Here is a 15,252-nt window from a genome sequence, read left to right on the forward strand (position 1 = left end):
GAAAGAAACCCAATATGTACTTGAAAAAAATCCAGGCAATGTCGTCGTCTTTTTTTTTTTTTTAATTTAAAATTATGGTTTTCCTTTTCATTCTTGCTCTATATTCTGTTGCAGTCAGTGAATGTTTTCTCATACAGTTGAGTAATTCTGTGCAATTATGGAAGGGATATTCTACCATTAAAATCTGGATTCAATAAACAATAGATGATTTTTCATTTATTGAAACTGCCACTAACTGCACAGTATTTCATCAAACAATTTCAAACTGTCCCTAATTTAGTTAAGCAAAATAGCCAAATATTGCTCATTGATGTCAGTAACTGTCTGAAAATAAAGAATTTAATGAAATAACTCTAAATTTGCAGCAATATAACTTGCTTCAGAATCTGACCTATCGAGCTTTCTGCTTTGTATTTTAATAAGAAAGTATATTTCATGTAAAAGCAATTTACATCATTCTTTCAAAACCACATCTTTAATTACTTTAAATACAGCCAGTCTAATAATAATAAATACAGAGAAACTCAAATATACAGCACTGCAATAAAGCAGTTCTTAAGGAACAGAACTGTTGCAACGAAAAAAAAAAAAGTAAAGTTTTTACACACTTACCCTCCCTATTTAAGCAAAATTCTCACTGATTACGGAAATAATTTTGCCTCAGTCATAAGGGGTTCAGAATTTGGATTAAGATTCTGACAACAGGTTTCATGTTTAAGATGGGATATGTGTGAAATGCAGTTTTGGGGACACCTACTTTCAACCTCTGCCTGCACTTTTGTCTTAAGTGATCCTTATATGCCTGCTCTTGGGCTTTGAGTACGAGCTGATCCAGTTTGATTGGAGACGAGTTCCCAACAGCTCTCATTTCAGAAGGTAAATTCTGAACGTGGGCAGACATGACTGAAGCCCGTGCAATGTGTTTTCCCACCTCAGGCTGGGCAAGGAGATGAGGAGGGAAATGAAGGGTTATTAAGCCTAAATCACTCACTTCTCCCTTACTAGGACTACAGAATAGTTGGGGGGGGCACCAACCCTCCCTTGCTCTGCTGATGCAAATAGGTAAAAGGAAATGCAGACAACTTGGTACTAAAAGGAGAGCAAGCAAGCGGGCGTATGACTCTGAAGCTTTGTAGTAAAAGCACTCAGATGAATGATTGTCTAGTAAATGCCTAATATCAAATAAATAAAACAAAAAAAAAATTAGATATAGGAAGAAAAACTTATTTCATTATTATTTTGACTCCCAACCCCTGCATTTCTTCTGTGTAGTAGCCCAGGATGTCCCACTGCTGGGCTACTCAGCATCGTGGCAGTTAGGACATGGTCATTGAAAGCAGCTGATAGGGACTGAAATATCCTTTGACTGAGCAAGGGCTATCTCTTAGTCCTGTTCTCTGGAACTGCAGATGATTAAAGGGGAAATGTAGATAAACTCCTCTGTTCTTCTTGCTGGCTGGTGCAAGACAGTTGACCCTTAACAAACAGAAGTGTCTCTCCACTGAGTATATCAGGCAGCCGTCTCTAGTGTCTGAAACAATCCTTTAAGGACAGGTGACTATTTTTATCAATTTCAGTGTCTAACTCAAAATAGATTTCCTGAGTCCGGATTGGGATTCTTACCATTCCATCAAACGGATTAAACCTGTTAAGGCAGTAGTGTTTAGACAAATATTTACATGGTCTGGTATTTTTTTTTTTTCTTAATAATAACTTTTGGAAAGCTTAATCTAAGTTTCTAAAGTTAATGTTAATTTTCTACAGACTAAACAAAGTTTAGAAATAAAAGCTCTAAAATATATCTTTAAAAATCTGTCATCTGGTCTCCTCAACTGAGACTGATGTTCTGATGAATGAGCTTCTTAACTTCTCTCTAATGCGCTTCACTAAAATAGTTACACCTAGCACAACTGTTTGGTTTTTTTTATATATATCTTTCCTTTTGCTCTAGGATCACATCTTCTCTCCTACACACACATCCTACAAAACGTTTGTTGCCTTATTTTTTAAAAAGTGAGTCAGTTTAAATAGTCTAATCATAGAAGAGAGAATGCGTTTCTAGAATGTGAATGTTGGCGAGAAGAGCAGGTAAACAGCTATTTGATGTCTGTCTTTTCACAGTAGCACAATAGCTAATTCCTAGGGCCTCTGACCTTTTAGTGTCCTGTAACAGAGTACTTGCATTAATCTGTTGCTTATCTGTCACCTACCACATTTGATATTTCCAGCCTCTGCTTTCAATTATCAGTCATTTGAGGCAGCACCGAGTAATTTCAGGAGAAAACGCCTGGAACCTTTGACCTGTTTTTGTCAGATAACCACAAGTGTTCACTGTAGATAAACTATCGTTTCATTATATTCAAGATGTAAACGAGTGTCGTTTGTAGTGTATCAGCTTACTGTAACCTTTATCACCTTGAAGTGATTAAAACTGACTCGTTTACTTAGTGCATATACAAAGAATTCAGAGTCAAACAGTGAAATTCAGCGAGAATAGTGTAACTGCCCCCTTACGGTTACACAGTCTGTAAGACCCTCTGTTTTTCCTTGGCATGTATATTTAGTAGTTAAACAGTGACATTGATTAGCAAGGCTTCATTATTTGTGATTCCAGTTAGGATCCCGGGATCTTACATTGTAAAATCAGCTTATTCCAACATATCTTTGGTTTGTTCCCCAGTTTGCCAAAGCAGCTTTCACTTTCCCTGTGTGTCACCACATACCAAACATTTCAGGAAAAACAAAGCACACGTCAGTGGGGAGCTAATCACTAATGAAAGAGCATGTCTAACAGTCCCACATGCCCTATGACCTAAACTGGCACTAAGCTAGCACTTTTTACATTTTTTTAGCTCAGTTAATCAGACATTTATAGCTGAATTGGTAAAATACCCATTACTTATTATACCGTCTATCCATATATGTGCTTTGTCATTTTTTTCAAGAAGACAAATACTTTGGTTAATGAAAATTAGTGCATGATATTTTCTCTTGGTGTAAAAGATGAGCCCTTTTTTCCAAAATATCTTTTTGGTGTAAATTTGTCTTCCTTCTTCTCAGAGTTGGGCTTAGTATAAATACAGTATGAATATTTCATCAGTTTGCCACATGGGTGGAAAATATCATTCCTTCCCATCTTACACACAGGTATTTGTGATATTCCCCTGAGCCACGATTTGTCTGATGTAACCATAGTGCTGAATATATTATTCTCAGGTGGTATAAAAATAACGTTTTAAAAAGTTGATGCTAAGAATTCTGATCAATGAATGCAAATGAAGGATTTTGTTGTAATTAGCACTGACTGTAATATTCCACTTATTTTTTCTTGGAAAAATGATAATCCTCCAATGGTTAAAAAAGGACTTCCTGATTTTCTGGTCAACCAGTTTTCAGATGCTGTGATCGGTCCCACAGAGATGCATTTTGGCAGATGAACTGAGCAGAGCTGGAATGACACGAGAACACTCTGGAAGAACTGAACACTTAAAAACCTTAACCTGTATTTTTCAGGCTGCCAGTGTTGAAAAGCTCTCGCATGTGAAACAAAAATATTTGAGATGTGGTGCCCCCCCTGCACTTCATGTCATTTCAGCAGGATAAAGGACCTGAGGGACACCCTACTGAGCATTCACAATATTCCCCGACAAGTCATTTATTAGATGAAGAAGAGATCAAGACTTGTGTATTATTTTTGGTATTAAAATACTCAATATAATTAAATAGCATTTTGCTTTTATAACTTGGCTATTTTTCTAGTCATTAGTCAACATTGCAACATCACAGCCACTGCTTTTTTTCAGTCTACTGTGTAACACAGGATCATAGCTTGTCTAGATTTCTAAAAATTGTTTTTACCGTTGGCTGACTGAGATTTACAGTTTCAGATTCTGGCTTCATTGTGGAGAGTGGGACCTCCCTGGACTCATGTTTTTCCACAGTGTCCAGTGCCTGTTTCCTACAGCCCTTCCTTTTTGCAGGCTGTTACTAGTCCCAAGACCTGGCCTGCCTGGGCATGCTCTCTCTACCCCAGGAAATTTTGCACTTGTGTCCCTTTCAGATGGCAGTGTTGTCTCTTCCCTGGGTACACATGGAAATACAGATAAGTACTATCTGTGTGAGCTGCGTGATTCATTTTGGGCTTGTCAGGAAGTGGCTATCAGAATTCTCTCCGCAGTTGTGAGTGGTCCTGAGAGAACCCCACAGATACTATTGCAGGGTATTGTGGAGGCTTCTGTCCAAACTATAACAGAGACAGAAAGAACTGCTGTTTCCAAACTAATGTTACCAATTAGAAAGTACTTGCAAGAAACTAGACAAAAGGAAACCTCAAACCCCCCAAAAATGAAACAGGCCAGGAGTACTGGCATTTAAGCCTTTTTTTCAGCGTCTAATTCTCCGATGCTTACTCATAGCGCGTAGTGCTTTGTTACCCACACATGCTGGTAAATACTTGCTGAATAAATACTAACCAGAGATATCAGAAAGTGTTGCTACATTAAATCTGCCTTTAATATATCTTTCATTTAAAGGTTATCGACATATCTGTTTCAAAATGCTCAGTTATAACCTTAGAAACTCGCAGCAGACTCTTTGCACTCCCCGGTTCAGTGCATTTGCATATGATAATCTCTGCCAAGTTCGCTCCAAAATGAAAGGCTTTACATGGACATTCAAAAAAAAAAAAAGGCAAACAAACTCCAAACCTCAAGTCAGATCTCTGTATATATCTCACAGTTCAGAACCGGGTAGTGGAGCTGCTAAATAGCCTGTATCCTGTTGCTCTTCAGTAGCAGCCCATTCATCTTCAGGTACAGAGCAGCCAGTTTACATGCTTCTGCCTCTTTTCTGCTTTACTTTTTCTACATAGTGTACGATGGCAAACCCATGTAAGCTAAATATGTGCTTGAGCCAAGGAAACCTTACAGTTAGCAGACAATTTTCCTTTTGTCAGCCAGGAGAAAGTTCATTTTCACCGAAGATAAAGTGTTCTTATAGCCTATATATTTTATTTTTCGTGGTTCTTAAGGCAACATAGATTTGTGCATTTGCAAAAAATATGCTAATGAAAACAAGGATAGTTTAGGTTTTTGAAAGGGTGAAAGGGAAGTGTACTGTAAAGTACTAGCTACATGGCCACAGGTGACTTAACTAGTAACTACTGCTCTGAAAAGAGTGTAAATACTTTTACTTCATTAACTCTCCCTTTATATGTCTGTAATTGTACCCTTATGTGGCAAGCCCAAAACTTTTTTTGTTTTTCATGCATTTCTATTTTGTAAGACCACATATATTTTATAATAATACACATATGCAGGTTTATATATAAATATATATTTATATACACATACAAACACCTACACATTATGTACGTAGATGAAATTGCATAGATGTACACATATACATAAACATATAAGTATAAATACACAAATATATTGTAATAACATACACATTTTATTATTTTTACATGTAACAGTTACCTAAATATGCGTTGTTTCAGAATTGACATTGTTCCTTCCTCAGATTCAAGGACTGTTAATATTCAAATGCAATAAAAGACCAGGGGTTATAGGAGGGAGCATTTAGTGGAGCTAGGTGCAGCCATTAATGTTTAGCTAGTTATCCCAACTGAATCCCAGCTCTGAGTGTTTTAGGCTTTGTCCACCAGCAATAAAGCAAAGGACCTATCTCACACGGCAGGAGGGGCTTCTCCAGAAATGAGAAGTTCTCTCTTGCAGAGCGCAGCTGCTTCACAGGTCAATGACATCGCACTCTGTGGCAGTGGAAACCATGGATCGTTTTCCTTTCCACATCCGTAAAATCTGAAGTATTAATCCCATAGAATGGTCATCAGCCAGTACTGTGGCCTGTAGTTCCCTTGCCACACCAAAACACGTATTCCATTGCAAAAGCCGCTCCTAACTCAGGGTCAGAACTGCTGCAGACAGTGGAATTAGCCCAAAATCAATTGTAAACTCCAATAAACTAAAATCCTTTCTTTACTCCACCTTAAAATCTTGTGCAATCCTGAATTAAACAATGCTGGGGTTAATTTTTTTATATGAAATTGTGGCAGTGTCGGACACAGTGGGAGCTGCACCTGCCCACCTACAGCAGGTTTGAGGGGACTTCTCACACCAGGAGTGGTGCTCCCTTTGCCACTGGGGTGCCAGAACCACTCCGCCCCGATCCATGGCTCCTACTTCTGACCATTGGCAAAGTGACGCTTATGCCATTAGAGTACAACATGTGTTAATTTATGTGATGCAACTGCTTCTTAAATATATAGTTGTCGCAGTGCTCTTTAGCACCACTTTGGAATTTATTACGTTGAGTGGCAATGAGCAACATTCCTCTCATCTGCCTGGTTATTAGTGGCAATTAGTGTTTTCCGAAGTCATCTATGGCTCTGACATTACTACTGTTGTGCTTATGGCTACAGTGAAGTCCTAAATCCTTTCACAGTTCTTAGTTTGTCCATATTTCTAGTTACTAACATACCCTCTTTCAGCTTTTTCTGATATTCTTTCCACTCCAGCTTCTGGAATTTGTATAAAAGCTACTGAGGTTTTTTTTTCTCTTGAACTGAAGACATTGAGCTGGTGGAATTTCCTTTAACTGGAAGTATGCCTGGGCTTGTGGTTTTATTATTTGCACAGTTTTATATTGTCCTGTTTGTTTACTCCCAAGCACAGGGAACGCTCCATTAATCATGGGAAATGGGCATTCGTTTCACCTCTTTAATTTACATTCAACTCTTTTTCTCACAGTTGAAAGGGACAAGGACTTCTCCCACCAGCGAAGGCACTACAAAGAGTTTCGCTTTGACCTTACTCAAATCCCACACGGAGAGGCAGTGACAGCAGCCGAATTCCGGATATACAAAGACCGAAGCAACAGCCGCTTTGAGAATGAAACAATTCAGATTAGCGTATATCAGATCATCAAGGAGTACCCGAACAGGTACCCTCTTGGCATGAACGGATCACGTGTTGAGTAACGTCTTGTGTTTCTATCTTAAGTAGGGAGACAATAGCTGATCATGAGCTTACCCTCGGCAAGGCACCTTTGCTACCACTGCGGCTTGTGCAGTATTAATTCCTGGGCAATGACAGCAAATCCTGAGCAAGAATAAAACTTCCCTTCAATGTAATTTATTCCAGGTTTATGGAGAGCTATGTGTCAAATCTCACCAAATAATCTGCCCGTGCACAGAGAGGGTGTTCTCAGGGAGAAAATGATGGAGTTGTATGCACAGTCTAAGTGTCTGGATCTGGGAAATGCACCATTTGCTGATGCTGAGTTACTACCAGCCAAGATTCATTTAGCTCCTTAAAGGCAGATAGACTGTTCAACTTTGTTTACGTTTGAAGGAGCATGGGGTTTATTGCATGCGTTTTAATATTTTGCCGAATATAATTAAAAGATGAAGTTATACACTGACTTTAAGGTGACATATGCACAGTTAACATTTGCAGCTCACCATAACTGAAAATGAAAACAAATACGACATTACACATGAACAAATCTCTGAATCTGAGTTTGCAGAGCTCCGTGTGTGCCATATTTCCAAGACTCTGCAAGACCTGAGTAAATAAATGACCAGATTTCACCAGGCAAAGTAGCTAAATACCTGAAAAATCTCATTAAAAACTAGTAGCAATGCCAAGATGCTTCTGCAAAAAGCTACATACACCCAAAATTTGGATTTTGAAATTAAATTGGTATATGTCTATGCTCAGAAAAGTGGAAGAACTAAGGATTGTTTTGAGATAAACAAAAACTCTCCTTCATCTTGGAACAGATGAAATATTTCTATCCTGGGCATGTTTAGCAAAAACAAAGAAAATGGCAGCCTAAACTTGCATAGTATTCTGGAGAGAAAAAATGCCCCATCATCAGTTAGCTTGAAGGCTGGGCCAGAGTTCAAATCTCTTTTCTGCTCACAGAAGCTTGAGCTTGTACCTTCCAGGTGAGATCTCTGAACATGAAGTTATAAAATTTTTATGGCTGTAAACAGGGAGTCATTTTATATCAATGGAGCAGAACCAACAGGAGGGAAAGCACTCATCCTTCCAGAATACCTTCTGCTGTCTTTAGTAAATTTGGGCAGGAACAAAACAGTGTGGGATTTTTTTTTAAATCTGCCTTCAGCTTGACAAAATTCTTTTGACATAGGTTCTAAAAGAATTTTCCTGGAGGAAGGAATGAAATGGGAAGGAACAAAACATATCTTTATAAAGAGCACAGGTCAAGGTTAGGGTAATGGACAGGCTGGAGAGGTGGGCCCAGATGAACCTCATGAGGTTCAACAAAAGCAAGTGCAGGATTCTGCACCTGGGAAGAAACAATCCTCAGTATAAATACAGACTGGGGGATGAGGTATTAGAAAGCAGCCCTGAGGAAAGGGACTTGGGGGTGCTGATTGACGAGAAGCTGGACATGAGCAGGCAATGTGCTCTCGCAGCCCAAAAGGCCAATCGCATCCTGGGCTGCATCAAAAGAAGTGTTGCCAGCAGATCCAGAGAGGTGATTCTGCCACTTTACTCTGCTCTGGTGAGACCTCACCTGGAGTACTGTGTGCAGGTCTGGAGCCCTCAATATAGGAAGGACATGGACCTGATGGAGGGGGTCCAGAGGAGGGCCACCAAAATGATCAGGGGGCTGGAGCACCTCTCCTATGAGGACAGACTGAGGGAGCTGGGGTTGTTCAGCTTGGAGAAAAGGAGGCTCCGGGGAGACCTCATAGTGGCCTTCCAGTACCTGAGGGGGGCCTACAGGAAGGCTGGGGAGGGTCTGTTTACAAAGGCCTGCAGCGACAGGACGAGGGGCAATGGTTTTAAGCTGGAGAAGGGGAGATTTAGATTGGATATTAGGAAAAAATTCTTTACCATGAGGGTGGTGGAACACTGGAACAGGTTGCCCAGGGAGGTGGTTGAGGCCGCTTCCCTTGAGATATTCAAGGTGAAGCTCGACGAGGCCCTGGGCAACCTGATCTAGTTGGGGGTGTCCCTGCTGACTGCGGGGAGGTAGGACTAGATGACCTTTGGAGGTCCCTTCCGGCCTGGACCAATCTATGAATCTATGAATCAATCTAATGCAAGCTCTTCACTTACAAACTCAACAGATTTTTTTTAAGAACTAATGGGGTAAGTTAGTTTTTCTAATCCATTTGAAGTTTTCTTTTTTAGGTCTTGGTGGCTTTTTGTTGTTATTTGATTTTTTTAAAGTTTTCCCAGTAAGTGGTTTCTATTCTATTTTAGAGAGATAAAAACTGCTTACTACTCTGAAGCAAGATCACACTTAAATATTCTCTGACTTGTTAAAATGACAACTGTCTTTGTGAAACCATTAAAGAATTCTCTTGATTTCCTTCAATACATGAACATAAATTTATAAACATTTTATATTTGCTTTTATAGACATAAAAGCCCATGTCCTCTAATTGAAGCACGATGCTGGAAATGGGGACATGCAACAATATACCACCCATTTGATTTCAGCAGTATGACTACAGAAACTTCAGATGTAGACTAAGTGTTTTGCTCCTATAGTTGATTTTGCCAGTCTCTATTCATACATAGAGTATATAAAGGTAAATGCCCCAGTAGGACAGGATAAGAAAAGGCCACAAGCTCTCCACTGTTCAAATTAGAAACAAGGAACTTTTCCCACCTGCTTCTTGATACCTCCAGACAGAAGCGCTCCCAAGAGTATTTTTTTTTTAATAAAGCCACAGATTTTACTTTAAGGCCCAGACTTCATTAGTGTTATTCTTGCCTTTGTCACCTCAGATTTGTCCTACATATGTGCATGAGATTTAAGGTGCAAAATTTTCAGAACCTGCAACTGCAGAATGTGATGGTGAGAGAACTGTGAGGGTGGTGAGGCACTGGAACAGGTTGCCCAGAGAAGCTGTGGAGGCCCCATCCCTGCAGGTGTTCAAGGCCAGGCTGGACGGGGCTTTGAGCAACCTGGTCTGGTGGGAGGTGTCCCTGCCCATGGCAGGGGGGTTGGAACTAGGTGGTCTTTAGGGTCCCTTCCAACCTGAACCATTCAATGATTCTATGATTCTATAATGTCGACTCCTTACTAGTGCCACATCACAGCAAAACTGCTGTGTTTTGACGCTGCTTCTCCACCCTTCTTTGCTCTGAACAGGAAATGTGGGTGTCTGACAGAGCTTTGTGATGCCAAATGCTGTCCTGCCATGCTTTCGGGAAAGGAGTGCTCAGGGTGTAGGGTTTCTGAGTTGCAGACTAAGGATTATGTTTGTCGTCTTGGACATTTTTCTGTCTCTGTGGCAGCATGGCTGCTGAAGCATGTGTGTATTGAATTTGCTTGGAGTTTGCTGAAATGACAGTCTTTGGGGCTAAAGTCTTCTCTTTGTTCTAAGTAAGTGTGTAAAGCACAGCCCATGGCAAGGCAAACTTTCCTACACAGCCCTGCCAATGTTCTCCTACCCGGATCTTTTCTCATGACGAAAGTAATGTAGTCCAACAGGCCAAATCCTTGTTCATGATCTGGTGGCAGCTAGCCATTAATTTAACTAAACCCCAAGGATTCTTCCCACATTAGGGAATCCTCAAGTGGCATTAAGATACTACAGCAGCTTCCTGGAATGAGGCGAGAGGTGAAGCAGTATTGTGGGGATGGCCTATTACATAGTAATACTGATTTGATCTGGTCGAAAACTTTGCTGGGTTTCAAGGAACATATAGATGGTTTATTCCACCTTTACTTCCTTAAGTGACCCAGGAGATCTGAAGCTTCTTAGACGTTCTGCCTGCAGCCTCTTTGCTGAAATTCTTGACTGTGGTAGCATTTCTGCTGTAGACAACTGGCCGTTTGGGACCAGACTGAGATCACTAAACTTAAACAGCCTCCATAAAGGTAAAGCCAATCAGCTGTATTCTGCCTGAATGTGCTCACTGTTGCATTTCAGGCTATTTACGACATAATGCCTTACTTTTTTATTATGTGTTGTGGGCTATTTTTTAAATAGAAATATTTTTTAAAATTAGAGCCAAAATTTGCAGCTGTTTTTCATTTTAAGTGTGATCAGTGTTTTCTTTTCACAGAAAAAAAGAGAATTTTAAAATTAAAAATGTCACAAAACGTGATGAGAACTTTAAGTGAATGACACCCACCAATGGGGGAATCCTGATCCCAGACCTCTCATTGCCTTCTCAGGGAGCATGTTTTCACCCTATGTTTATATCAATTGTGAAAACAGTTGGGTTTTTTCCTGATGACTACTTTGCATTTCTGTAGTAAACTGCTGTTATGTGGCCTAAATCATTAGCACTGGTCCGGACGCACTTTCTCTGTTCTACTATGAGTTCTCAAGAATCAGTTCTAGTTTCCTCCAGGTACTCACAACGAATTTTTGGCTCATTTGCTGAGTTAATGGGTAAGAACAATCTGCCTCTTTGAGTCTATTACCTTAGCCAGATCACTATGCTTGTAGGAAGGCAGACAAGAAGACTGACATATCAACGCCAAATACACTTTGGTGTCAGTTTCTGCTGCAGTACAAAATAATAAAGTCACACTGAGGAGACATCCACAGGGGAAATTTGTCCTTTACAGGGGTTTCTGGACCGTACTATGAGCAGTGCCCTATTCTGATTTGGCATACAAGACATTGTGCGTCCTGACTTTTGAGAACGTTTCATATCAGTCTCAGAAAAGTTTGGAACTGAAAGAATCTATACAGCAAAACAATTATGTATTCTAGGAGGAGACAAGACAAATGTGAAATTATAGCACTGTGATATTGTAATTTTTTATATTCTAAACAATTTTATGGTTTTCTATTAAATATACTGAATTATACAAGAAATATTTATAAATAAACATCTTAAAGACTGTCACATTGAGAAGTAAACCTTTCAGCTTTAAATTCCGATAAAACTGCTTATTAGAGAAAAAAGCTGGCATTTAAGACTCCAGAGAGTACTATTTATGAGCTTGTGGTACGTCGTTAATTTGTTCAGTGCTAGCATAACAGGTCAGGCTCTTTTGAATTGTAAGACTGTTTTCATGTTAGCTCCAGAGGGAGAATGTAAGTTTTCTCCTTGTGTGGTCATTAGCATAGTTCTACCAGAATGGAAGTGATAAGAGTCCAGCAAAAGATTATCCTTTAGCAGAAGGGAAAAAAGGTAACTTGAAAGAAAACCCATTCAATTTTCTATTTTTTCTACAAGAAAACCCAAACTCCTTTACAATTTCTGAGCTCTTTAACCCAATTCTGCAGATATTTCTCACATGTAAGTAAACATCTGCTTGTCATAGCTCATTTGGTCTTATTTTTCTGCGTGTTGAACAACCACAGTTTCAAGAGCCACACAAGATGTTTTTCCAGTATCAGACCTTCTAGGTGCATTTACAGTGTTTGGTCTAGATAAGACAGCAACCTCCTATGATATTGTTGCAATCAAGCAATTAAGTGACAGAACCATTGTAATTTTAAGTCCACTTTTCACACACAAAGCCTATTAGTTCTGTCTGTCCTACCTCTTTAATATTCATGCTGTCTGTAAGGTAACAATATGATTACAAGGTCTGTAGAAGCCAAGTCTGTCTTTAGTTGACTTGGACAGTCAAAATTTAGAATAAAATATTTTTTCTTGCATATTATTGTTTTGATTACTATTTATGGCAGAAAAGAAATAGGTTTCTATAACTACAGATTTAGGTTTAAGAGGCTGAATGGGGCAAACAGTTTTTAATAGTGCATGCTGCTTTGTAGAGCATTTAAAATGAAACTGATGAGAGTTATATATCTTGGGTTTACTGTGGTCATTGTAGTAAGTTATTTATAACACAGATGTAGTTCTGGAACCAATTGTGTCAGGAGATACGTGAAAACAGAACAAATAAACGATCCATGCTAAACATTTAGTAACATGATTATACTAACTCCCCTGAGCAGCCCTTCTGAATTACTGGAATATTTCATGGGAACAAATTTGAGAATATACCAGGGAATCGAGGGTTAAAATGTAATAATTACATTATTGAATAGATATATAATTTTGACTTTGATATAGAGACTTATTTTCTAAACATCTGTACTAATATGAAACTATCTAAACTGTCATCTATTCATGTTTTGTCATATGATATAGCTGCTGTCATATGTTATTAATAACAGATTTTTTCAGCAACGCTATGCCTTTGAATTTTAGTTGAAATTAGAACGTGATTTTGACATTTTTTGTCTTTTACACTGAATGGTTTATAAAAGTTAATCTTCCTGAGACATTCTAGTGCTGAAAGAGGAATCCTTTATACACAACCTCAACTATATATTTTGTGTATTTATATCAGGAAGCTGGATTTTTCAGATTTTCCAGAGCTGTAGTTTTCACATGCTGAGACTCATTTCAGAAAGGCCTCTCAGGGGAAATACCTGTATTATACTTAACAATTACATGTTAGCTACAGCACATGCTGTACTGTGTCATGACGAGGGTATGTCAAAGGATTATTCATTTGGACTCCAGGAAGTTATTGTCAGCAAGGAAACTAAGAACTAAAATTAATAAAATTTGAATGCCTTAACTCTCTATTCTCTTTGACTTAGGGATGCAGACTTGTTCCTGTTAGACACAAGAAAGGCTCAAGCTTCTGATGTGGGCTGGTTTGTGTTTGACATTACTGTGACCAGCAATCACTGGGTGATTAATCCACAGAACAATCTGGGCTTGCAACTCTGCGCTGAAACGGTGGACGGTAAGATCATAACTGTAGGTCATAATGCCATATATGCTCTTGCCATCTCTTGCTGGGAACCTTTTCTGGACGGGCGTTTTTCAACTTGGACTGGGTGACAGTTCATTGAAGAGTTTATAAGCAAAGAACACAAGTCTTATCCTGCTATAGCTATAGTCTGCAAACTTTCTATTACTCTTAGTTCTGTAGAATATGGCAATTATAAAACTAACTAAAGCAAGTTAAATTAAACGAATTTTGGGATAAAATCTCCTACATACAAAATGAAGTTCTATTTTAATGTTCTTCCACTGATTATTACATTAAGGAAACTCAAGTAGATTTGTAGAATTTTTTATTTAGGAAGTTTCTAAAGATCTTTCTGGGCTGCTGTGTGAAGAAAGGTATAAAAAAAAACCTCAGGAGAGTTCAGGAGGTACCTCATAGCTGCTGGTATGGATGTTGGAGAAAGATTAACAATAGGGTAATGTAGTTACTAGCTTTCTATCATTTGAAAAAAAAAAATTTAGAAACTTTTTTGTCTTGAAATGGGTTTAAAATTTGAAATCTTGAAAATTTTAATTAGCTGAAAAATAGAAAAAACACTACCAAAAACGAAGTCAGAGCTGTGGGGTTTTAGTACAAATTACTAGGCTACTACATTATTCGCAGTTATGCTCTTCATAAAAAAGTGAAAATGCATCTCAATGCAAAATAATATTTTTAGAAGAAATGTTCTTTACTTAGACTTCTTTAGAAACTAATAAAAAGAGACTTATATACTGTTTTTTCTGTGATGGTTCACTTAATCCATACTACTTTACAAGCAAACTTTCAGATTTAGCTCGCTCTTGTCAAAAAGCTTTTTATGTCAGAGGTCAAGGGATCTATGATGCCAGTTAATCTAAACCTTGGCTGACATAACGTTAATGGGTAGCAGAAGAAACCCTGGTGTAAGGATTAATACTTTTTTCTTCTTCTTTTGTTCTGACGACATTTTCTCATTGTTTTTGATCTGAATTCTCCCTCAGGCTCAGTTGGGCTGTGAACAAAGCCTCTCATACTTTTTCGGCAAGTGCTGTGGCTGCTGGAGAGTTGTGCAAAAAGTGTCCTTCTTTAGGCATGATGCTTAAAAAGGGAGTTGGCAGGCTTGAAGCAGAGCGGGTGGCCATTACACCTAATATTGCCTATACGGTCGGAGTACAGTCAGGGGAAAAGAGAGGCAGCAATGTAAAGTAGACCAAGTTGTTGCTGCATTCAACCAGCCTTCAAAGGCACCGGCACCTGAGCGCGGGCTGGACAGGGAGCAGCTCTGCTAGGCAGCCTGGGTTTGTGAGGCCATTTTTAAGCCCTTAAAATTCTGGAGAGGTGACACCTCCGTCAGGCATCCAAATTAGGTGGGCTGGCTTCTGGCCAGCTTTCCTGTTCCAGAATAAACTCCATCCTTGACTTTTTTTTTTCCAGGAGATTCAAATACAGAAATTCTTGAAAATTAAATATCCATGAAAGGCATTCATTAAGAAACCCTGGAAA

The 15,252-nt window shown here is 38.9% G+C and overlaps 1 protein-coding gene across 2 annotated transcripts in view; it reads left to right on the top strand.

Moving 5' to 3' along the window:
* The window catches only part of BMP5 (bone morphogenetic protein 5), a 54,276-nt gene that overhangs the window by 16,633 nt on the left and 22,391 nt on the right, over window positions 1-15,252 (top strand). For both annotated transcript variants that reach the window (XM_074153229.1, XM_074153230.1), the window contains exons 2-3: window positions 6,771-6,963; window positions 13,592-13,740. In XM_074153229.1, the coding sequence (XP_074009330.1) occupies window positions 6,771-6,963; window positions 13,592-13,740 (342 nt within the window). The remainder of the gene's footprint in view (window positions 1-6,770; window positions 6,964-13,591; window positions 13,741-15,252) is intronic.

The sequence above is a fragment of the Numenius arquata genome, chromosome 9 (assembly GCF_964106895.1).
Source record: "Numenius arquata chromosome 9, bNumArq3.hap1.1, whole genome shotgun sequence".
Classification (NCBI taxonomy): Eukaryota; Metazoa; Chordata; class Aves; order Charadriiformes; family Scolopacidae; genus Numenius; species Numenius arquata.